The sequence below is a fragment of the Magallana gigas genome, chromosome 1, assembly GCF_963853765.1.
Source record: "Magallana gigas chromosome 1, xbMagGiga1.1, whole genome shotgun sequence".
In the NCBI taxonomy this organism is placed as follows: domain Eukaryota; kingdom Metazoa; phylum Mollusca; class Bivalvia; order Ostreida; family Ostreidae; genus Magallana; species Magallana gigas.
The window spans coordinates 24,706,890-24,733,600 of NC_088853.1; the positions used below are offsets into that span (position 1 = coordinate 24,706,890).

At 32.1% G+C, this 26,711-nt stretch overlaps 2 protein-coding genes and 1 long non-coding RNA gene across 4 annotated transcripts; all 3 read right to left on the reverse strand.

The window, feature by feature from the left end:
- Positions 1–1,179: 1,179 nt before the first annotated feature.
- On the reverse strand, positions 1,180–10,321 carry LOC105342675 (protein draper). Its single transcript, XM_066089032.1, has 9 exons — positions 10,209–10,321; positions 8,408–8,635; positions 5,434–5,688; positions 4,144–4,938; positions 2,700–2,840; positions 2,301–2,438; positions 1,855–1,998; positions 1,612–1,732; positions 1,180–1,488 (listed from the first exon to the last, which is right to left on the reverse strand). The coding sequence occupies exons 4-9, from the start codon at positions 4,256–4,258 to the stop codon at positions 1,308–1,310; spliced, it is 840 nt and encodes a 279-aa protein (XP_065945104.1). The 5' UTR covers positions 4,259–4,938; positions 5,434–5,688; positions 8,408–8,635; positions 10,209–10,321; the 3' UTR covers positions 1,180–1,307.
- Positions 10,322–11,751: 1,430 nt separating this feature from the next.
- Positions 11,752–22,758, reverse strand: LOC105342720 (uncharacterized). Of its 2 annotated transcripts, none has more exons than XM_066089022.1 (10): positions 21,907–22,758; positions 19,936–20,027; positions 17,202–17,426; positions 16,818–17,075; positions 16,162–16,293; positions 13,634–13,771; positions 13,394–13,531; positions 13,140–13,277; positions 12,898–13,024; positions 11,752–12,798 (listed from the first exon to the last, which is right to left on the reverse strand). In XM_066089022.1, the coding sequence occupies exons 2-10, from the start codon at positions 19,994–19,996 to the stop codon at positions 12,651–12,653; spliced, it is 1,365 nt and encodes a 454-aa protein (XP_065945094.1). In that variant the 5' UTR covers positions 19,997–20,027; positions 21,907–22,758; the 3' UTR covers positions 11,752–12,650. The 2 variants fall into 2 exon arrangements, with proteins under 2 accessions (XP_065945094.1, XP_019928646.3); XM_020073087.3 differs by lacking the exon at positions 21,907–22,758 and adding an exon at positions 21,010–21,844.
- Positions 22,759–22,893: 135 nt separating this feature from the next.
- LOC136276626 (uncharacterized) lies at positions 22,894–25,845 on the reverse strand. Its single transcript, XR_010715169.1, has 3 exons — positions 25,704–25,845; positions 24,249–24,405; positions 22,894–23,637 (listed from the first exon to the last, which is right to left on the reverse strand). It is a non-coding gene; the product is annotated as an uncharacterized lncRNA (long non-coding RNA).
- Positions 25,846–26,711: the final 866 nt, after the last annotated feature.

The window sequence follows — 26,711 nt, forward strand, 5'->3', positions numbered from 1 at the left end:
CATTAGTTGATCAATATTGCTGAATATTGATTTTAGTATTGTTTTAAATTGATCGATAAAGTTTTGAATATATTTTTGGCATTGTCGTTAACTTATCAATATCATTAAATATTGATTTTTTCGGGTATTTTTTATCATTTAACTTTGGCTATCGCTAATATTAAATGAAGTATTAATAGTGATTATCGGATATCAATGAATATTGATTAAGGTATTGACATTTAAAACTGGATATCGCTGAAACTTGAATTTGATAATGACATTGATAATCACATATGAATATATATTAATTTTTATATTCTCATTGATTAATCAGTATCAGTGAACTTTTATCTATAATGTCCCCCGAGACAGCAATTATTTTACAAGGCGAAGCCGAGGTTATAGTTGTTGTTGAGGAAGGCAAAAGACTCCCTTTTTGAACACAACACAGGTAAGCCAACAATATAAACAAGAGATGTTTGTAAAACACTTATGCCCCCTCCTTTTGAAACATCTGTGAAGAAAATGAATGGAAACTGCAAATTTTTGAAACATCTGCAAAGCAAATGAAAGGAAACTGCAAATATTGGAATTTTTCTTCGTCCAAGGGGCATAGCTCTGTATAAGATTGCTTGATCGTACCCAGTACCGAGCTTGATCTTGATAATTATCATAGTTAACCTGTATACCACATTTCATTTCAATATGTGCATTCTCTGCGAAGCGAATGAGCGGAAACTGCAATTAATTGGAATTTTTCTATGTCCAAGGGGCATACTTCTGTCGAAAATAGATTCGAATGAACCTGTAAACTGTTGGTGGACTGACCGACCAACATACCGACAGACAATAGCAAAACAATATGCCCTTCCTTCTTCGAACGGGGGGGGGGGGGGTATAAAAAAGCCGAATCGGATTTTGACGGTGAATTGTTTAGATGACTATTCTTGTCTCAAAACGATCATTCAAAATTTTCAAAATGTTTCATTTTGAACGAATACCATGATTTTCTAATACTGACACATGATACTTTGTTGATAAAATAAACCCAAATAGATGGTGTGGTGTCACGGACCAAAGTTCAATGGCATGTCCCTTTGTGGTGGGGAACTGGAATTAAGCGATCGATTTTCTTGATTTATTCATCGTTCCGGGATTGTAATGAAAATAAATACGATTTACAAATATTTATGATTATAGTTAATTGATTTATTGTACAATTTTTTTTTAGTTTCCTTCCCCTTAACTTTCATCAATTTGTATATATTATCACCCAAACATAGTGTTTTCCATCGCCGTACACATGAGAAAGAAGTAATATTGCCCTAGTCCAGGGAATTGACACAATCATAGAGTGAAGCTTGATTAAACTCTCCACACTCTAGATACTCAGCTCGACTCTCTACAGTTTCATACGCTGTGTTATTGTGTACAACAACGGTGTTACGTGCACTGATCTCGTTGTACTGCTTATTCGGTTTATATTTCATTTGAAGCCGTCTGTTTCTATAAAGAGATATAAGGTCTAAAATTATTGGATTGTGCTTTCTTTTTTTCATAATTCATGACATTGTAAAATTAGTTTGCTTTTCTACAGTTCCTAATGTAAAACAAATCAATAAAACTTACCTTATTGTTAAAATAATGTTAGTCAAAATGCTGACACAAAACAGTGAAACAAACGTATAAAGAAGAATGTTTGTATGGATGATTGGTTCTTCCGAGACTGTAAGTGATGCATTTGACACATCTGAAGCGAAAAAAAACTTTAATTATACACCATAAATTGTGTTAATACTATCGACAAAATACATATTTAATGGATGCTAAATGTAACCTAACTTGATAGTGAAAATTGTGATGTCACTGTACGTTTTTGGCATCTGTCCCCCGTGTATCCAGAAGAACATCCCCTTGGACAGCGCCCAGTCACGTGATGACATTGCTCTCCATATATGTAGAGACAGTTTCCACAATTATACGAACAGTTTGGTCCATACGTGTTGTTAATGCAGTCTGTTAAAATTGGATTAAACAAAAGGTAATGGTAAGTTATAATGAATAAATTATATTTTTGTTTATATTATAACATTTGTCTTTTTTTAAATGTTTTAGATTATTTGTTGTTTTTTGGTAAATTTTTGTTTTGTTCTGTATTTAGTTTGCAAAATCGTTGCAAAATAACACTATAATATTTAAAAAAAAAATATATATGTTATTATGAATATCTATAACGTGTATGAATGGGTGCGTATGTGTGTACAATGTAAGTGTGTAACTGTAAGGATTATATGTTTTACTAATAATGAAATTTTTACTTTGAACACATAAACTTCCAATATATCCACTATCACATCCCTCCACGCAGATACCGTTAATGAAATGACATTGTTTCTTCTCAGTGCAGAATCCACAGGGTTGTGAACAATTTAGTCCGAATTTACCATCAGTGCATCCTGTGATGAAAATGCTTGTTTTGTTTTTACAATGTGGTAGAGTGATTTTGATTTCACAAAAACTTACATGTGTATATGGTATGCATTTTTTCTTAAATTTTATTGCATTTTTTTTATCATTAAAATTGATATCAATATTATTTTGTGTTTTTTAACCGATCTTTATTAGCAATGGCTAGGAGGGAAAAACAAAATTGAATAAGGCCAAATACATAAATAACCCAATGTCAAACATAAAAAAATCAGATATAAACAGTATACTTTGATCGCATCTTGGTCCCTTCCATCCGGCCTGACAACCACCACTACACTCCCCAGTTTCTCTGTCGCATTTTTCCGGAACCCCACAGTTAATGTTACATTTTTCTTTGCAGTCATATCCAAAGTGACCATAAGGGCATGCTAAAATCAGTTGTAATTAATAATAGTAATTAGATGCATCTTTAAAAAAAACTTTTTTAAGTTTCACCTAGAAAAACCATGTTTGTGCTTTTTTTTGATAGGCGAACACTGATTTTGATATGGCTGTATTTTTCGTCTGTTTAAAATATATATATAATATGTATTGCCCGCGCAGAAAGGCCTGAAAGGAAAGGAACAAAAACTATATACCACTTGCCTTTTCTCTAAATATTATTAAAAATTAGACAAAATAATCACTTTGCAATATGATCTTTCATAGTGTTCATTTTATACTGATCTAACCAAAACAAATGGTGGGGTGTTTGCAAATGGTGGTTTTAAAAACAAGAGGCCCAGGGGCCACATCGCTCACCTGAACAACAATTGCCTTAATTCTGATCGAATTAGCATTACAGTATCAAAATATCCTGACAACTGAGTACAGTAGATCTTGCAAAATGCTAAAAAAATTGAAAATCTGCCAATTTTATCCACCTGTGCTTTCACACTAAGTACTGAGTTTTGGACCGAAAACTTTCCAAGAATATTTTTAAAGATTTTCTCTATATATTCCTATGTAAAACTTGATCCCCCAATTGTGGCCCGACCCTACCCCCGGAGACCATGATTTGAACAAACTTGAATCTACTCTATCTGAGGATGCTTCCAATCAAATTTGAGCTTTCCTGGCCTAATAGTTTTTGAGAAGAAGATTTTTAAAGATTTTCTCTATATATTCCTATGTAAAACTTGATTCCCCTCTTGTTGCCCCTCCCTACCCCCAGGGACCATGATTTGAACAAACTTGAATCTACACTACCTGATGATGCCTCCACACAAGTTTAAGCTTTTCAGGCCGAATAATTTTTGAGAAGAAGATTTTTGAAAAATACCAACAAATTTTCAATAATTCTCAATTATCTCCGCTTTAAAGAGGGCGTGGCACTTCATTTGAACAAACTTGAATCCCCTTTACCTAGAGGTGCTTTGTGCCAAATTTGGTTGAAATCTGCCCAGTGGTTCTTGAGAAGAAGATGAAAATGTGAAAAGTTAACACCGACAACGACAACGACAGACAACGGACAAATTGTGATCAGAAAAGCTCACTTGAGCCTTTGGCTCAGGTGAGCTAAAAAAAGAATTTTGTCTCTCAGAGACAAACTGATTATTTAAGGATCCAATAAAGTGGCATCCTAATAGGTAAGCGTTAATTTGTTTTCATAGTTATTTGCATCTTTATATACTTTTTATTGCATTGTGTGTTGCAGCAATGGTTTTGTTTACAATTTCCTTACAGTATTACCTAGGTTACATTTAACACCATAGGTCCCCCTGTCACAACCGTTCAAGCAACTTCCGTTCACAGGGTGGCATTGTTCCCCATTGATACAGTTTCCACATATCTGTTTACATTCCATACCATATGTATTATCTGAACAATCTGCAATAAATTGTTCCTCTTTTTAGCTACTGTGTTTACGAGGTAATGTCGTATAAAAATTTCAAGAAAACAAACAAATCGAATTAAAGCATCTTTCCTTTAGTTATTGGTTACTTAAAACAAAAGTATTATGGGCCATCGCGTGACGGTAAAAAACAAATAACAGAATACAACAAATACTGTAAACCAACTTTTATTCGCGTGCAAGAGATTTTCGCAAGCATCGCGGGAGTATCGTCGTCGCGAATATTTTTCGCCGCAAACCAGTCCATGTCAAATGGTTTGTATAACAACATGGGTTTAGATAATGCTTGGTCGTGGACATTAGTTGTCGCAAACCAATTTTTAGGAAGAAAATCGCGAAATAAAATCGTCGCAAATGAAAGTTGGTTTACAGTAACTTATCAAATTTCAAATAAGAAGAACTAACGGGAAATATTAGCAACTGACCCGTAATGGTTGCTGTGTTCCTTATAAGAACCCCCACCCCAACCCCCGAATAAAATGAAAAAAAAGTACGTTCAGTGCAACGCGCCCCTTCATATCCTTTTGTGCAACTTATGCATGTTCCTTCCACAATGTCGCAGTAACCTCCCTGGCAGTTCAAAGGACACTTGGATGAGCAGTTTAATCCGTAATAACCTGGGTTTTGACATCCTATTGGATTATATAACCATTTAACGGAAGTATTATCATAGCCTGATTAAAAATACAACAATATTTTTACATCTGATTGAACAATAGCAGTCTGATTAAAACCACCTCCCTTCTCATTGTTCTTATCAGGATCTGACAGGTATAGAAACAGTGAAACGGTAATGTTCATAGGACCTCTACATTTGCATACAGTCTAAACATACCCCCGCCTATTACAACTTGCTTTTATCTGTTTTATAATAGGTTTTACTCCTCAGTACTGAAGATTATATTGCAAACAAGAATGAATTGATTTTACATTTTGATAATTCAATTAAGTGTTGAAAAACAAAGAAAACCTTTCTCTGATTGGTAAGAGGTAGAGCTATACCTATCAGACCTCGATGAGTGGGAGGAGAAAACGGGTGGTTTTGATCCGATTAAAACAATGCAATCGAGTGAATAAATGACATTTATTCACTCAATGAAATATAAAATAAGGTGTTATTTTCTTACCAAAAACTTCTACTTCACAAAGTTCGTTGTTTGCACCGTCTTTAGAATATCCATTTGGAAACGGTGGATGGGTTCTGTTGTTATAATATATTACATATCTTCCGTAAGCTCTACATAAAATGCTTTGAGGATTAGGGATTGTTCTTCTAGTATAGTTTGTGTCCCTAAAACAAAGAAGTCCATCTTCCTTTCGTGTTGTGTTTGAAATATACACTGAAAAGCCCAGGAATCTTGTTGTGAAAAAGTTGTTTGCGTCTACAAAAAAATATACAATACACAGCTCAGATGAGTTTTTGATATACAATAGGTTTGAGATCATTGAGATTTTTATAACCTTAAAGCTGAACACCACTCATAAATAGGCACTTTCTGCCATGTTTCTTTCTTAAGGTGGCTCTATACACCCACAGTTTATTGCAATTTTCAAAAGAAGACCACAAAACATATACTTATCAAATATAAAAATGATGATAGGGATATTATAGATATTTAAAAAAAAAAATTAATGTTTTTCCGTGTTTTTGTTAAATAATTTTTTTTAAAGTTAACTATTAACAAATTGAGAGAAATTTTTTTGTCATATGATGGATAATTCCTTCGGACATAAAATAAAGTATATTAAACTTCTTAACATTTAAAAATGTTATTATTGCATTTTTTTAGTACTTCCCCAAAACATAATTTTTCATATTTTCTTACTCTGTTCACAAATCATCTGAAAAAGCTGCTTGATGTTATAAAAAATGTACTTTAATAAATGTGACATAAAAAATTGAATGAAAATCATTGCAAATAAAAACAAAAAATATTTTTAATTTTATTTGGTTTGAAAGTTCTAAGTCCCAAGGCCCAAACACCTTGGAGACTTTTCATTTCTTAGTTGAAGAAAATTTCCTAAATATCATTTTGGTATGATAAATACATACATATTTCATTAAAGTCCTATATAAGTGAATATATTCGCATCAATTCAAAACTTAGTCAAATAAATAAAGGGGAAAATTAACTAATAGGATTTATGTATCCCACCCTGAGAGAAATTCAAAGCCACCCTCCCATCCCCTTAAGGTGGTAAGGAACATCTCTCGATATTTTAATTGAAATACTTTCACCTATTTAGAATTTTCTTTAACAATATTCCACCAAAAATTACGTTTTAGAAATTGTGAAAGGTTAAAAATGTTATCGCCCTCAATGGGATTCGAACCCATGATCTACTGGTTTGACGTGAACCCACTAACCCACTGCGCTATGCTGTAGTATGTCAATGATGGGAAAGAAACTTTTTAAAAAAAATATACTTGATTATATTGTTTATTTCGATAAATAATACGAAACAACGTGAAGGTGTCATACACCATATTACTTATAAGTAAGGAATTTTCCAATTATGAAATTCAATCTTTTAATTTAACAGATTTTTAAACAGAGCGGCCCCCACACAATTCGCCTCAGTTTAAATCAGCCAGTACCGGAATTTCATGCTTCCAGATTTACTTTGTAGCGTACTGCGTCGTCAAAAAGTGGTGTATAGAGCCACCTTAATTAAGCTGCATAACTCTTAGCAGTTTTGAGTATTTCGCTGTAGAGGTCTCACCTCACATCTTGCCTCGCCGTGTAATTCAGTCGCGATGAAATAATTAAATTCTACGCATTTTTTTCAAGTCAAAAGAATTTTATCATTAGATAAACATGGTGATGCATTATTAATACACATGATATGCAAATAAAATAAGAAATGGATGCATCAAGTCAATAGACCTTGAAGGGAATACTACACGTAGGCCACAGGTTTCATGTGTATAATCGGGTTTAACGAAATCGGAGGGTTTTAATACACGCGCGACATTGCCTGTTCAGGCCTCAGGATCATGAAGCAATTTTTGATTTACGTCATATTACGTTAGTCATAAAATTATTGCTTATTATAAGTTTTCGAATAAACTTTTTATAAACAACTTTTTATCAAAACACTTTCAATTGCATTTCATTGTTGTCAGTGTTTCAAATCAAGGTACATTAAGATATTGTTCAATGTTTGATTTAAGTCAGAGATTGCTTGAAGGCAGCTTTAACGTGACATAGACACAGACTATGCAGGTCTTTTTTAGAAATAAGAGTTCTTTTATACTGCACTAATTTCTTACTTTTTTACATAGCAGCATAATGTTTGATTTAAGCCTGAGATTGCTTGGAGGCAGCTTTAACGTGACATAGACACTGACTAAGCAGGTCTTTTTTTTTTTTAGAATGAACAGTTCTTTTATACTGCACTAATTTCTTACTTTTTGACATCACAGCAAAATTGAAGAAGTAATACTCGTTCCTTTGAACTAGTCATTATATTACCGACCACAAGGAAACAAAGGAACAATCAGGTTAAATTAAGATAAGGGTTTAACCATGTCGCCTCTCATGAAATCGTTATTTATTTTCTAGTTTCCTTATGACTTCAATTACAAATGCGTTGAATAAAATGAAAGATAATTGTACATTATGTCACAGCAAACAATTTGAAATCAATAATTAGCAATTGACATTACTTAATACCATGCATATGCTCCGTCCATAAAGTAATGATCATCTGTTTTGATCACAACGATCCAATGTATTTTAATCACATTTATGTAAAAAGAATTATATTTGTAAGGGAACTTTACAATATTTTAAAATAGTTTTATATACAAACAAAAAAAAATATAGAAAGATATTAAGATTATTGTTCAGATCAGCAATATGCCCATTGGACCGAATTTTCGTTAAAAAATAATAAGTTTATTATTGCATCTATTGAAAAACTGTACATCATCTCTCTCTCTCTCTCTCTCTCTCTCTCTCTCTCTCTCTCTCTCTCTCTCTCGCATCCACACACGCATGTGCACATCCACATTATGGTGATGAATTCAGTCTCACAATCAAATGACACTTTACAGTTTCTCCTTAGAATTTATATTTTTAAAAACCAATACATTACCCCACTTTGAATTGTCAGTTCTGTACAGAATTGAAATATGGTGAATTCTAAGAACAGCTCCCAGGTCTACACGCCATTCTGCGGTTGGTTTACTGTTCGCTGATATCGTACACTGGCCCCCATAGGCAGACAAATCTGATTTTCGACCGTCTACAGCAAGTTCCGCTCCAAATTGTCGGTCGTCAAATGGATATTGCTGCCATGCCGATTTGTTTAATGCAATATTGTCTGTAAGTAAAATGATAATACTTTTTTATGATGATTATGCGACCACTCCAAAATAATGGTATATCAGTGCAAACGAGGCATACAGAAAATAATGTTTGGATTTCCCCCTTTTCTATATGTTTGTGCCTGTTTGTTTCGTTTTGTTTTGTTTTGGTTATTTTTGTCTCTGGTTTCGGTGGGAGGAGTGGCGGGGAAAGGGCGGGGGGGGGGGGGGGGGTTAAAAATGGTTATGAAAAGATGAGTCGAACATATTGTTTTCTTTTTAATTTCTTTCAAACAAATATAATTGGTTTGTTATACGAGGGTTTTGCAATATGTAATCCTATTGTATGGTTTTAAAAATGAGTATTCGACTCGAACAGTAAATTACTAAGTACATTCCTGTAAAGTATCCTTCGCGGTTTGAAATACGTAATTTCAATCTCTGAATCAATTTTTCAAATGTGTCAGGGTACACCGCTTTAAGTATATCGCTGAAACACATGCTGATGGCCAAGCCTATGGTTTGTCGTGACTTGTAACGAAAACCATTAAAATTAAAAATTCTATGCTTTTAAAAAGGTATAGCATAACAGTAATATAGACATGTTACACTTTTGCCCTTAAACATTAATAAACATTTTTTTTTGGCCGCTACTGCCCTTTTATTGTGTTTTGTGAAGCCATGTATTGTTTTGGATTTTTTTAACGTGTTCAAAAAGGAAACCAATGTTTTATCACTAGTAACAATATGTAAAAACTGTCTTTGTTTTACTTTGGGAAACATTTTCACAAGTTTCTCAGCGGTTTATACTCGTTATTCATCTGTAAACATATGCAGTATTCTTCAGGCATATATTTTCGTACTTTCAAAATATGCTTCAAAATGAAATGCACCCGCGATAGAGATATACCAACAGTTTTACAATGTTACGAATCTATCATTAGATATGTTTTCTGACTTTAAGGACATTTGCTGTGTCTGTTATAGTAACAGTTCGGCAAAAATTTGCTGCGTTTTGATGGACTTTGTGCCAGTCTTTCTTTCTCTACCTATGAATTTTCACAAGATACCTTATCAGACCCATAAAAGTCCCCAATTCAGTAAAAATCTGTATTGCTTAATGAATTTGTTTTGTGTGAACCATTATATCAGCTAATTTCATCAATAATTTTCAACCAATTTTGCAACAGTCTTAACGACAGGCCCCAATAGATTTACTGTAAGTTTAAAACTATGTGGAAATGAAAGCTCGTTTTTATACAATGTGAAAGATATTCAATGGAGCTATTCAAAAATCTTGAAAAGCGTCATCGCTGGGTTACAATACACATCTTACATCCCTCGTAGATAAGCCAACCAAATGCAAACAAAGTTTACATCAGAATATTCTCATGCATAGAAATGCATTTATCCTCTTTTTGACAATTACACCTAAAAATACACTTCATTTATTAATCGATCTGTTTGTTATGGTACGATAGATCATACCTATTGGTGCAGCCTTATAATATTTTTTTTTTCAAATGTTTTGATTTAAAAATAAATAATGTCAATAAATCAAGCTTTAAGGAATGAGAGGTTTATACATACCAAATGCTATAGATGACCAAAAAGATGCAGAAAAAAGTATCACGATCAAATTTAAATCGGTGATCATAATCTTTCTTAGGTGAGATATTTGCCTTTGGGGACTGTAATCAGATCATTTTGATTTTTTTAAGGAAATATATTTTGAAATTGATACATTTAAAATTTCTAAAGAAACACAGATAATGTTTTTAAGACCATATCAAAATGTCTCGCATAAAAACGCTTGAAGATTATGCATAATGCACGGGAAGTGTTTCACATTGTTGAGTTACAATACCATTTAGCATGATTAATAAATTCATTGTTTGTCAACAAGTGGTAATTAACAAGGAAGTTGTTCTGTTACCTGGTCACACTTCATTAGTATAAGTAAGTGATTTATTTACAATACAGAATGCAGATGACAAAGATATATCAATAAAAAACAACTTACTATACACAACAATGGTCAAATGATCGCCCATTTACGTACATGATGTACCACATGATGTTATACAAATCTTTGGTGTTTATATTTCAAGTAATTACATGTATTTATGTTTAAGCAAAACATACAAAAAACACAAATATGTATTGATAACTTTGATATATTATAAACAATGAGTTTGACAACGACTGGCTCATTCATGCAAACATTTAAGTTAATTTCCAAATCTATGAATAAAGTTATATCATAAATATGCTATACATAGATACATGGTAACCAACATATATTTTACAAATCATATCTAAGGATGAACCTTTGAAAAAATGTAAGGTGATAATTGGTAAATAAATCCAGTTGAAAAGAGAAAAGATATGATTAGTAATTGGGCAAACACATTATGAATGAGTTTCAAAGTGAATACTGTTGTGTGTCAGTGCCATTATACATGTATATCATTTTATTGAAGTTGATACTTATGGAACCTATGTGCATTAATTGTAAAAGCATGGAAAGATGACATACGATTTATAAAATGTAAACTGTGGATGACTTTTAAGATTCTAATTCAGATTCCCTTAGTTGACAATGCACAGATCTGATATTATACGCTCTCTCTCTCTCTCTCTCTCTCTCTCTCTCTCTCTCTCTCTCTCTCTCTCTCTCTCTCTCTCTCTTAACTAAGGTGAAATCCAGCAACCAGCAACAACAAAAAATGTATCCCCTTTTCAAAAAAAAGTTACATGCCTATATTTACCGTGAGGCTTTTAAGGGTAAACAGGGGCTTGCAGTGTTAAATCATTTCACACATTTACATTAAGATGTCCCCCATAACATATAACATTTCAATGATAGGATTTACCCCCTTTTCTGGCATTATGATTTTTTCTTTACAATTTGAATTTTCTTTTTTTTATTGTTTTTTTTTTTTTTTTGCAAATCAAATTCATCTTTTTTTGAGAACGAAAACAAATTTCAAAATTGTTTACATTAGCTTTTTTAAATAGCAATATCATAATTTTATCAATTTATTGCTGAAATCAGCACTTCAAATTTTGAAAAAAAAATTTCAAAATTTTCACGAAATGTACTGCTACATGTACATAGAAAATTGTCCATGTCTTTTTTTTTTAAATCATCCTTTCCATGTGCTTTATAACTTATTTAATTTTAATGACATCTTTCTTGGCATTTAAGAGAGGTACTACAATAGGCACCACGCCTACCTCTTATTCTGGAATTATGACCTCTTGAGACAAATTCTGTTTGGAACCATGAAAAAATAATCCATTATTTAGATTGACCAAATAACATGAACAGACCATTATCACAATATATAAATCTGATTATATTAACCGGTTCCGATTTTGAATATTACCATTTCTAAAATTAAAAATGTTAAATCTTCACCAGCTCATAGACAAAGACTACTGTGGAGACTTTTAGTACGGAAAAAAATCTATCAAATCCTTGATGACATCATAATGAATAAATGACATAGTAATCAAATCAATTATTACGTCATAATAGAGTTACCACATCAAACCATCATTGCAATGAATGTCATATGATACGTGTCTTGTTCCCCCTAAAGATTAAGTCGTCCAGCTAGCATTGATTACATTGACAATAAAACAAATGTGTATAATTCTAAGATAAAGTAATAACTAGATTATAGTTAGTAAACTTTTAGTGACTACATATTGGGCAGAAACTGAACACCTATTTCAGCGATATTATAATAACAAATATTATCTAACGTACTTAAAACATAACTTAATTTTCCAGTAATTAATCAAAACCTAAGCGACTTTGAATTTTTTGTTGCTGTTAGGCTGTCTATTAAAACTTTTAATTTTAAATGATTTCAATATAAACATATAAAAATTCTTATCAATACTGGTATCATTTAATGTAATATTAACCGACTGCTGATTGAAACAAAAACCAATATTGTTCAAAATGAAATTATAACATATTTCAACAGCACTTTAATATAGTAATACATTGTATATAATTTATGACAAGCGCTCGTAGATTTGAGGTTTATGGTCTCTTAGCTCTTGGTATTCAGTTCTTGTGACGTCACTATTAGAAACATTCGGCCGGTCGTCACATTGGGGTTCTTGTACATCGACTGTTTGGCTCTGTTTTGGCTGCCTTCTCCTAGATGTAAGATTTCATTCAATAAAATAAAATATTACTGTGGTTTTTTTCTATGCTTAGCATGTCTGCATAATTACACAGTATGAAAACGATATTTACCTTGTAACCGCAATATATGTAGATAATGTTCCAATGATGATAAACGAGAGGCAAACTGTACCAATAAGACCGACAATAATAAATGTCCATGGTTTCAAATCGTCAGCAAATGAGGATATTGATGATACTAAAAATGTAATCCACAGTCTTAAAACTAAATTTGTTTTCATTCGTGTACATAGTATTTTGATCAAACACATGTCAATGACATATATCAAACGTTTGTAGAAAATGGCCCCTACCATTTCGTTCCTCGCAAAAATATCCCTTCCAACCCGAGATACAACCGTGATCACACAAACCATTGACGTTATTACAACCATTGCATGTGTCCATACATTTCTCTGCACAGTTTTCTCCAAAATATCCTTGTGGGCAAGCTAAAAAAATATAAAAATTATCTATCTATATTTCATCTATTTTTAAAAATTATCTATCTATCTATCTATCTATCTATCTATCTATCTATCTATCTAAAAACAAGACAAGCACTTACTTTTGTTACACATTTCTCCTTTATAACCAGGATCACATCCCGTCAAGCACGTCCCGGTCATGTGAAAACAGTAGTTTAGGTCACGGCAACGGCCACAGTTTTCACTGCATCCTAATCCGTACAATCCTCTATCGCAAGCTAAAAAAAGTGAAAAAAAACCCCAAGAACCCTATTAATCGAATTAACATAAAAACATTATTCTTATTGATCATTAAGTTAATTTTTGAATAAAATATTTACGTGTTTTGCACAAATTGCCCTGAAAACCTGCATCACATCCGTTTAAACATGTCCCGTTAGTATGTAAACAAAGGTTAAGGTCCCGACAATTGCCACACGTTTCTTCGCAATCAACACCATAAGACCCGTTATTGCAAGCTGTTTAAAGGAATTATCAAGAAATAAATCGAGAAAAAATTGATGTTAAGTCTCATTTAGCTAGTACAACAAATCCACACTGGTTGCTGTTATTTATAACGGTCTCTTTTTCACACATGCACAGCAATTTCTATAATGCAGAGAGTGAACTTAACTATAACAGTAGTCTGTTTCCTATTTGATGCATATGTACTCACACGTAGTAGGTTGACTTAGCCCCTGTTTGACCAGTTTATAAATCACGCACGTAGTATCAGGGGGGGGGGGGGGGCAGGGGGGGGCACTTTTTCTCGCAGCAACAATTTTTTAAAAATTTACATGTAAAAAAATTGAATTATCATTCAGTTGCCCCCCCCCCCCACCCCGCTTTGTCATGCAATGTACAATACTATTTTTAAAGGATGACTGCACTATGCGCTGGTTTTGAGTCTTTTTCGGCCGTTCTGGTGCGTTTACTAGTATTTCTTATCTTATATCACTTTTGGTTTACTTTATTAAAGATAAATGACCATTTAAAAAAAAAAAATATTTTAGACTGTGATGCAATAAAATCATTCTTGATGTGAATATGCATGAGAGGTGGAGCACATTTACTTGAGTGGGACTAAAATAAGACAAGGTGGAATATCAATGCCATGTATCAAAAAGAAAGTGATCACTCCTTTACAATAGCTCTTTATATAATATATGCATTAGATGTATTATGTACTATGGTTTCAACAATAAGACCACTTCCATGTAAGTACGAAAGACCTTAAAACAATGCTTGACAACTTGACGTGTTCAAAAACATTGTCGTAGTTAGCATATAGCACGCTACCTTACAGTCACATGAACCATTTTGTATTCAAAAAGTTACCTGAGATTAGAAATCATCAACTGATGGCTCATCAAAGACAGCGAAATTGAGAAGAAGCAGGCTTTTTTCATTTTAATCATGATCGCATGTTTGTCTATTCATATTTTGTTGACATAACTACGATAGAATAACTATACAACAACTTTAAAAAAAAAGAACAAAAGACAAATTCGCGCTGACTATGTGTGATGTCAGTGTGAAAGTGGCGCCCTCATCTTTGCATGGTGATTCAAAAAATCGTGATAAACCAGTCTAAGAAAACAAATTCCTACTTATTAACAATACACCATTATTTAACGCAATTACGTAAAGTTTCAGTTTATCATCTACCCAGCACTGATAAGGTTTACTTTGTGGTCGCCCCGCCCAGAAAGTACGGGAAATGTTAACTATGACATCACACAAAACAACTTGTCGTCAAACATGCTTATAACTAATGTAATTTCCGATTGCTAAGGGTACGAAAACGTTAAATTACATTAAGAAATTGCTTATGCGTGCAATTTTGTAGTCAAATCCAACAACGATAAATTTAGACAACTGACTGATCGCGGTTCACTTGTCGAAGTGACGTCATACTGTGAATTTTTGACGCATAGTTTGTGTATAGAGAGGCGGATCAATCAATTTTTTAACATGGAAAATGCATTTTATAAATAAACTGAAGGTAGTCTCAAAACAATCAACATACTATTAAATCCTGTCTATTATGCTTGTTTTGAGTTGGCATGTGACGTTTTTTTTGGAGCGTGTATGATTTCTTTTCTAGAGTGTTTACTGTACAAGCTCGATGTGTTTAACATCTTAATCCGCTTTTTACAAGGGCATACACTAAATAGATAATTACGATAGATTACGATGAATTAATGAATACGTAAATTATTAAGCGAGGGTCATTTCAATTCCAACCGGAGCTCATTTCTTTGATATTTATTCTAATAAAATAAAAACTCGATACAAATAAGGGAAATGCCCTTGTAATATTGAAATGTGTTTATGACCTCAATTCGGGAGAATTATTAACACATGTCACGTGACTATCAATTCAGGGGGCCACAATAAGTGTCGGTAAAAGTAGCATTTACTATACCATTATTACTTATTAGGTTAGTTACTGACTCACTTCGGAAATATATTGGGTTGATCAATCTCGAGGCGAAGCCGAGCCGTCTATGAGATTGATCAACCCAATATATTTCCGTAGTGAGTCAGTAACTAACCTAATAAGTGTTTTAATCAGTCAGTAACTAACCTAATAAGTGTTTTAATCTTAATAATGTAATGGTTTGTTCAGAATGTAATTATGCGCAAGTCATCGCAATTTGATACCTCAAACAATGTAATGAAAAGATGTGTGGACAATTGCACTGGATATGTATGCGCCAATGACCCTCACCTGTTTTTGTACAGGCTTCCTCCTTAAAACAGCCATGTGCTTAGTTTGTCAAATGTAGTATAGAAGCCGATATTGTTTTACTTTTTTTATATTAATGCAGAAAAAATAAAGCGTGTATTAAAACAGTATTATTACCTTTGTGACAAAAGTCTCCCTCCCAGCCCGGATTACATCCAAAATTACAAAAGCCATTAAAAATATTACAATTTTTACAAGTTGGATGACATTTCTCAGAACATTCTTCTCCAAAGAACCCATATGGACACGCTGTAAAAATATGAAAATATATACTAAAAAAATATATGATGAAAAATAATAGTCAATATTCATTCCACTACTTATAAACAATTTAAATGATTCACGTTTTTAATTTATAATGTTGTATCAGTTAGTTTGAAGATATTAACATTGATAAATTTAATAAAGAAATATTCTTTAAGGATAACATTTTGAGCATTTTTCATAATAGATTTCTACAAGAATGTAAAAAAGGTATTTTTTACAATTGCATTTTATAAAATTGAATTTTATCAAGTTGGTAACGTAACAAGTTTAGTTTAGGGTCCTTTTGTTTTTTCCTCAACATTAAGCATAAAGGATGTTTGTCTTATTAATGTTAAAAGAATTATGAGTGTGTTTTTTTAAACTGATAATACCATATTGGCCTTTTTTCCCTTACAAGCAAAACATAATAGTAGTCTTAATTGAGAGCTGCTGAGCAGTATAGAAATAGTTTGATTCTAAAGGTAAAAAATCAATCATTAAAACTCCTTTTAAAAAATGAAACGTACAGTACACTTCCACCTCACAAAGATCGTTGAAAGCTTGAGTAGAATATCCGTGTGGAAATGGGGAATCTGTTCTATTGTTGTAATAAATTACTATTCTTCCGCTTACATATTTTTCACATGTAATGTTAATTGGATTTGGAATTGTTGCTTTTGTGTAAAGTGTGTCCTTATAGCAAAGTACTCCATCGTTTTTGTTCGTTGTATTCGATATATAAAGCGAAAATCCCAGAAATCTTGAAGTATAACCATTAACCATATCTACAAGTCAAGTACTTTGGTGAATTATTATATGCAATGATTAACATCATTTTAATTTATCCTTGAAAACATATTGTCAATTACAGAAACAGGTGAATTATGAATTATTTTACTTAGAAAACCTACTCCATTTCATATTGTCTGTTCTGTGTTGTATGAAGATGTGATGAATTCTGTATACACTTCCAAGGTCTACCCGCCATTCTGCTTCCCTTTCACCCCATGATATTGTACACTGACCCCCTGCCTCTGATAAGTTAGATTTGTGTCCATCCACAGCTCGCTCTGCTCCCCAGGGCTTCCCATTATACGGATGAGATTGCCAAGCCGGTTTATTTAGCGCAACGTTTTCTGAAAAAAGAGAATTCTAAATTAATTGCTTTAAACAAGATACCTTTCCTGGAAAACAACAAGAAGCACAAAGCAGGAACATATGATTTTAGAAATCATTTTGAGATGAAGGTTTTTCCATAATTTGCTTATTGTTTAGGTAGAAATTCTACAAAAATTCTGTTTCGAGCAATGTTTGTTTTTTTGATAATCGGCGAAATTACATCCACTTTAACTGTTCCAAATACAATGTAAAAATCTGCTACACTTAAACCAAATTTCTATCGTTAATGACACAATATTGACTAAATTTGTCTCATATAAGCATAGCATGGGAAAACGTTTCCTTCTAACAATACATTGGGCTAAGGACTCAGATAATTCTTCAGTGCAGTGCCTTAAGAATCAAAGATGAGTGCAAGAGGGTCCTTTATTTTGCTACGTTCCATACACACCTGTGGCTAGGATCTAATTACCCGTGTTACTGAATAAATTGTTTCTTTCGCTAATATAAAGATGGAAAAAATTTCTAGTCATTCATTTCGAATTGGCATGGCTTCTCACTGCGCAGACTGCGGAATGAGGGACGGTAAAATTAGACTCATGGGACGTTGGAAATTAGATGCCTTTAAATCGTACATCAGACCGGTAACAACTCGTGTAATTGGATGCAATTAACCAGTCTAGTCAACACTGTGTTTACTTTTTTATGACGCTGAATCCAAAGCATATGTTTATCTCTGTTGACATTATTGTTTCAATACTGAAGGGCATATGTTTATCCCTTCATAGAGATAGACACAAACAAGTAACAATAAAGGCTTAGCTGTCAGCAGGACTACCAAATGACTGCGAACGAAAGCAGTGTCTAGCCGCCTAACTAAATGTCATTTTTTGAAAATTGTCTAATTAAATTTATACTTTTATAATAATGTAAACATTTATGTATATTTTTATTAAATGTAGACGTTTTAGTCAAAGAAAGAGAGATAACTTTGTATTTTGGGTTAAAATAGATCATTCTATAATAGAAAATAACGGAAAACGGAAATGTTATTTGAAACACCTTTCCCCCGTGAAATAAAAATTCCTTTTGAGAGTTTTTATATATTGTTATTTCAAATATGTATACCAAAAGGCTTGTTGTTTCACGGGGGGGAACATATGTCTACATACCGAAATACATTCCAAAAAAAGAATTTTGCTTGGCAAATTTTCGAAAAATAATTAACAGATATGAATTAAAACGAAATTTTAGTTTAATATCTAACATAAACATGTGAATTTTAAGCTTTTATGCATATCTCGGTCGCTAAATAATATTTTCCTCACTCTGAGAGACCGATTTCAATGAAATTGTTTTAGACCCTCCGAAACTACAACTTTTTTTTAACAAAAAATAATAATCTGACTACAAATTTTATTTTGATATAAATCAATTAGGATTCGACCATACGTTTTAATAGATAAATTTGTTTTTGAATATATGATAGATATTTCGAAATATTTAGATGTAAAATGTAAGCGGGAATTAGGCGTTAGCGTTCACAGTACTTTTAATTACTATTAGCCCTGTCTCTGACTTAGTAGCCCAGCAGTCGAAGGCTGATGGCCTAGTCGCAAAGCGACGAGGGGGGTAAGTGCGGGAGCAACATATACCATGTCGTGTTTTGTTTATATCTTATCTATCGAAAGATGGAAATGACGGTCATAAGTCAAGTAAACTACATAAGTTATAGCCCCTTCATACGGAAATCAATTATGGATAAAGGAGTTTTAAGTTTACTTACAATGGTTTATATATATTGATTTAATAATTTTTGCCATACGATCTATCGGACTTTTTGATGTGTATTATCAAGAATTAAAGAATTCTCTTTTGGATCTCATGCTGTTGGTGTTATCAAATCCAATCAAATTAAACGCGAGAATTATTGCAACTCTCTTTGTTCAGAAAAACGCGCTAATTCACTTTCTTTCAGAACGCCATACAGGTAACACCATTGAATACATATTCTGTTCCTTCATACCATTTCTTAAAAAATCGACCACCTCCCCTCTACCTTTCAAGTGTTAGGGTTTTTTAAAAAAAAAATTCTTCTTTTTTCATGCATGTATTTTATTGTAGATGTGCATGGCGTTTTGAGACCACAAGGAATTTGTTTGACGATATTACGTAAACAATTTTCGTCTTCAGTTTCTCAATACAGCCAATAAAAAATTATCCTATTTGTATATGATTATTATTTTCTTTTCGGAAAAAAACAATTTTTATTACATCATATTAAGATCAAATTCAAAATCGAGACATATTTCAATTAAATTGCAATTGAAGTATTACGTAATATTTTTTGATATAATTTTGCGTAATATGTTACAATGTTATGTAACAATTAAAGTCACGCTGGGGGCAAAGAGCAACATATATCATGTTTTGTTTTGTTTATATACTATGTACCGAAAGAAGAAAGTGATGGTCATTATGGATAAATGTATTGGGAAAAAATTATATATGCAATTGCTGTATTACCGTAAGTTCTTCCTAAACAGACAAATACATTTAGCACAGCACACACAAAGGCAACATCCATTTGAAGAAGATGATTGGATAAAATCCAATAGCTAGAAAAAAGCAACAATAAAACATGTGTTACCTATTAAGTTTCACAATGAGATCAGATATATTCACTAAACCGCTTGTAAGATTTAACATTGTAGTATGCACAAATATGTTTTATTTAGATTTACATGTAAGTGAAGTATGAATGATGTTTTTTTTTCATTTATGTGACTTATGGCGGTAGCACTGGTCTAATAATGACAAGTACTTCACATATGTTAAGGATTTTTATAATGAACAATGAAATATCGCAAGATATTGCATACATAATTAATTATCAATTCTAATACTCAATTAATTATCAATTCTAATACTTAGACAGTGTTTCCTACATTTACAAATATGTATAAACATGGCCGTTTATCATTTTATTTGAATATCAAACGTGTAAATGTATAGATATATTTTTTGGTTGAAAACACATGCTTTAAAGTAGCATAACACAACATAGGCATTCTAAGTTTTTATCGGGACTATGATTAACAATTAACTTCATATATTCATAAAACAATCCTTTATTACGTGAAGCAGCATACACAATGTGCTTGCATGTATTCAATATATTCAATCTATAATACATTGTATTTCAAATTTAAAAAAAATTGTTTTTATAACATTGAAAAAATGCAATACGAGACATTAATGTTAACTTTGATTGTACGTGAAATTTTTTGCAGAGCCAAATTATTTAACACATTTAAAGAAAAATGTTTGCTGCCATGAACTTAAACCTTTCATCTGAAAGAACCCACTTGATTCAAAGAAACACTCTTTATTTCATTCTCAACCATATTCTAAGTATAATTTGAGTGATTTTCCTGAGAAAAGAGTATGTCAAAAAAGAAAGCGAAAAATAAAAAATTAAACATTTTTTTAACGTACTTCATTTTGAAAATTGATACATTTTCTTTGTTCATATCGTTTAACAAATAAAACAAAGTAAAAATAAAATTGATAGTGTAAAATATTTAATATTATACTTACTTCTGATGTTGGTTAGGGAATTTTGTCCTATATGGACTCGGAACAATTGATTTAACAAAAAAAAACCCAAAGACAATATAAACAGGCGTTTCGTCATTATAACATATGGGTAAGTATAGACACTTATAAGCATATCAGGAAGTTTAAAACTGCAAAATAAAGAACCAAAATAAATTGTTTTTTTTGGTTTTGTTAAACAATTTATAGATAGAGACTTGTGAATTCATATGCGCAAAACAACCAAATATCTAATAAAACTTTACAAAAATTAAATTTCCTAATTGCATTTATAATTTACACACAGGTTTAATTACTTAAATGATGCAGATTCTGTCAAAAAATGAAATACATAGAGACTAATCAGCCCTCGATCCGTGGGCTGATATTAGAGTTTGATACAAGTGTGATATGGAAAAGGGTATCTATTTGTTTATTTAGTTCATACTGAGAAAAAAATTATTAAAAAAATCAACTTTAAGAAATGTATATCACAAAATATTTGGAAAAAAGTCTGTACATGTATTTTATAAAAATATAAGATCTTATTGTATTAACAATCATGTATTTACAAAACCAAAATTTCCGGAGGTTTAAAAAGGCTACTGGTTTAAAACATTTGCTAGCATATGAAGTTTTCAACTGCATTTAAAAATGTCGACTAAAACAAATGTTTAATTTTCGTCTGTAAACATGCACTAATGCCGAAGCGAAAAAAGACAGAAACGTACCGCAAGGGGTTATAAGGCAAAAGGTCATTTGGTACCATAACTTTTAATGCTCAATAACATAAAGAAAAAAATGTTTCAATATCTCAAGAAATAAAAAAAAATCTGTCCCTGGAAAAAAGAGAAAAAGAATAAAAAAAGAAAAAAATTAAAAATACAAAAGGTCTCTCACCTGAAAGTTTTTGTGCAGATCTTGTTTGAGTGAACATGTAGATAATTAATTTTGAAACAAAAAAATATTTAATAGAAAAAAACATCCTTAACAAAAGGAAGGTACTTTGATAAAAAGCTAATTAAGAACAAATTGATTTCTAAATTCAATATTAAGGAAATTGCCAAAGGATAAGTGTAAATTGTCTGATAGATAAAATACATTGTTCATTTTAGCATTGTTTGCCGAATTATTTCCTTGTTTCTAATGATATATTAAAACTGCATTCAAATACTGCACGACACAATATAACCAATACGACGGATTACAATTATTATAATTACAACGCTATATCCAAAAATACACTCGACAATCCATCATTTACTGTGGTATCACGTCATTTTTCATCAACGAATAAGAGAAATCCGGAAAATAAAACAAACCAGCAGCATTTTTCAGTTACCTCAAAACCGTCTTGAACACTGTGTAAAATATCAAAAGTATACACGCAGGTTATGCCCTTGCGAAAGTGCGTTGAAGATGACATACATGTATTTTCCTTAACTCAACCCCCATGCCGATCTAGATTTCCGCTAAGGGAAATAACTCTGTATATATAGTGTTGCGGGCAATTTGAATTACATTACGAGCATTTTGCGATATTTTCCCCTGGTTGTATTCCTGGAGGCAAAATTGTAACTTAAGTATAAATAGATATCATATGTTTATAAATTTCAATTGACAGCGTGGGTAAGTAATTCATCAACAGAAAAAAAAACATGAAAGGTAACTACGACATGCATTACCTCTTTATAATCCATGCGCGGATCCAGAAATTTTTTCTGAGTGGGAGGGGGGTCCGACAGTTATTTGAGTTTGCCTGGAAGGGGGGGGGGGGGGTTCAAGGTATAAATTTGTAATTTAAAGAATTTTGAATTTTGATCTTGACTCCCCTAGCTGACCCCCCCCCCCCCGTTCCCCCTCTAGATCCGTGCATGCAACAATCAACAAGCCATGCATTTTTTCATTTTACTTTTTAGCTTCTTTGTCAATTAAATCAATAACTGGTGAATGAAATATATTTTAAAACACATTCTTTCTCAAAATTGCTGTTTATTTTCTTGAAAGTATTCCTCAACATATTCAGGAGAGAACGTAAAGAAGCGTTATGCCTGCTGTTCAATCCATTTCAATGTATCTATATACTTGAATAAAATACTTTTTAAATTAAATTAACATATTGCTGTTTAATTCTAAGAAAGCACAAGCACAGAACTCTTACCCCCACCCCCTACCTAATGAACAAATACTCAAACAACAATACATGAACAATGTAAATTCCTAGATTTTGAGTGTTGATCACAACAACAAATACGTATATTTTCAAACCATTATTAATTTTTCAAGGGAATATTGACGAAATAAATCATGGTCAGGAAACTGTTAACAAATAAATCACGGTTTAAATAAATAATATTTGCATATTAAGATTAATTTTGACTGTTTAAGTTTTAAATATCATTGCTAATAATTTAAAAAAAAATCCTTAGCTCAGATTCAACATATAGATACTAAGATTAGGTTTTATATTTATATTTATAATTAACATATATAATCATGTTAATATTTCTGTTTTCTCGCACAAAATCATGCCGATGGTCTCCACATAGGAAACGCTGGGTAACAGGCAGGAATATAGGGAGGTAAAACCAGCCAATTCACCAATTAATGCAGGTGGTCTCACACATAAGCCTACAAAGTTTAACATAACATAATATTTTTTAGCATTTGCACTTTACAACAGTACAAACTAAACAATGTCAAATGATGAAAAATGAACTTTCACCCTGGAAAATCTTTTTTTATAAAAGACAACCCTATGAGCTCTGATGTTTATTCACAGTTCTTGTAAACATTAGTTAACACAAAAGATGCCAAGATTGACACACAGTTACATAGAAGAATGCTTTTGGAAATACCACTTGGGCATTTACATGTACATGTACTTTATGTTCATCCTTCCTTAATTTTGATTTCATTATATAAATATAAATATACATTATTATTATCATTACAGATTTTCTTGTGGCAATTAATAAATGTTCCCAATATACTGAAGAAAATCAAGAGTAAACTTAATACTCCAAGATGACTTAGGTATAAATGTTTACAATAGAAGAAAGACCCCCCCCCCCCCCGAAATAAAAAAAACCTTTGTCGTCAAGTGATAATAGTAAGCAATCAATGTTTGTGATATAGTGTATACTCTCAGAGCAAGTTTAATTACATTTCAGGCAAAATGAATGTAGGGTAGTCTCCACCCACAGAATAAATATGTAAGGCAATGCATGTTTAAATCTTACCAAAAACATGTTGAATGCATTTGGATAAATTCAATTTAGGGGCTGAAGCAGTTGATTGTAATGAGACACTGGAGCATACAGCATATGGAGTAAAACACCATGACACGGGTACCCCGCACCTTTCACGTCTTCTACACAACACAAGTAGTATAGGAGTCTACAAATGAAGTACATGCATAAGCTATGGCGTAAATGAAATCATCAAATTACCAGTTATTCAGACCTGAACTCAAATTTCATGCAGCGATACAAGTAATAGTTGGTCAATATGCAGTCTTAGAGGCTGCCGATCAGCTAATAAAGATGTGAAAGACAAAAAATAGCTCTTCATATTTTAAAACCTCAAAGCTATCAATCTTTTTCTTTTTAGATTATATATTCCGGCCAATTTAAACAAAATTTTACAGTGCACTTATTATGACTACATAAAAGTTTTAAATCGGCATAGCCGCGTTAACCCCAGATAAGTCTCAACGAAATGTTTTGACTGACCCCTGTCATTGAAAGCAAGATGTATGGTAATTGTATGATATGAGTTGAATGAAGGTGATGGCAATCTAGTTGCAGCTATTAACAATGTAATGCTACCTAAAAAGGATTATTGTATTGCTTTGAAAAATGTTTTGTCTGCAAGGACAGTCAACCCGCCCGACAAACAATTTCATTTAAATTAATTGTTCTGATAAATTAATCATGTTAAAATAAACCTGATCTTGTTGATCGAACTCAAGACAGGTCAGCAAATCAGTACAATATTAGAGATAATAATTCTCACAGCAATTAACCTATATTATATCATCATTTTTTTTATTCTAGACCATAATTTTACATATACTGGTAATATAAGTAATTATGACACACTGTTATATTGAAATAAAATTCTAAATAAATATTAAGGTTCTTTAATTTCAATATAAACAAGCTGAGCAGTGACACACATGGATCAGCAGTCAGAAGTGATACTTTAGAGCAATTTGTCAGAGTAAAAATGATTTCTTTTAATTAATCGGTACACATGAAAAAAACAAGATATTGATCCAGTCCATGTAAATATACCAACACAGTCTAACATAGTGTCACTTCTTATCATCTACATTGATACATGTATGATCGCTGATAAATCTAATGTGTGATGAATCGCCATCGACATTTTTTTGTCCAAGACGTTTTCAACAAGTGGGATTTAAAAACTCTAAGAATATTCTTTAAAATAATAAATTAACTGCAAATAAAATATTGATATATTATCCTTTGTGTAACAAAATGATATGCTAGTGCGTTGATAAGTAATAAAACTTCGTAATTATTTACAACATGTGGTCTTGGGGATAACATATTTCGATCCGTACATCACGTTGTCATGTTTGTGGTTACAGCACACACTATAAGTACTGCATATACATTCTTTATCATACTGTTTGCGTTAGTTTACGAAATGATTTGTCCAATACTTACCATATCCTCTGCATAGTTCGACATCCACACGCATAGTATCAATCCACAACATCTCGGCGCACATGTTTACATCCATGCCTGCCATTTTGCTAGAAGCTAAAAATAGTCGACGCGTCACGAATCGATACAAGCGTCGGAAGGGAGCGAATCGGAACAAAACGACAATGAATGTTTTCATTGAAAATAAGTAAATAATGATCAGTATTGCACAATGTGGGGTTTGATGTTTGATTTAACTCTTTTCAACGAGAAATTAAATCCAAAACCTAATCAACTACCATTGATATATGTTATTTACGTTAAATTACATACCTACTGAATATTTATGAGTTCAAAGTTGATCAAAATAAACCCCGCCTCCAAATTCCAGACTTAACTGTGCTGCGTACCCTGTCATTTTGGTTATATTGTAAGATAATGGAAACCTTTTGAAATATGCTTACATCTTCTTTCAATGACAGCTAAATGAAATATTTAGTTACAGTACCCGCAACGTTATTTTTTACAATTCTATCCTATCGTATCGTGTATCAATCCTATTCTATCGTGCGTGTATACTGTTCTATCGTGCGTTAATTATATCCTATCGTGCGTGTATACTGTTCTATCGTGCGTTAATCCTATCCTATCGTGCGTTAATCCTATCAGGTTTATCGTTTAATTTTAACAATTCTTCCGTTTATCCTATCGTGTTAATCGTTTCGTGCCTTTTCATAAACAAGTAAATTTATTATTAAGTTGCAACTCGTTCGGTGCGCCGTATACGAATATTTATCGAACAAGAATTGTAAAATCTTATCCAACATTCCGTCAGGTTACTAATTTTTTAATTTTGTAGGTCAGAATTAACCAATATTATATGTAAATCATATCTGTTCTTAGGAACAAGGTGAAATATTTACCTGTATATCGAATATATTAAATCGTACGCAGAGTGTATACCTGCGTTAACATTAACTTTTATGCAATATAATTTTGTTGCAACATATTTTACAGAAACAAAACTAC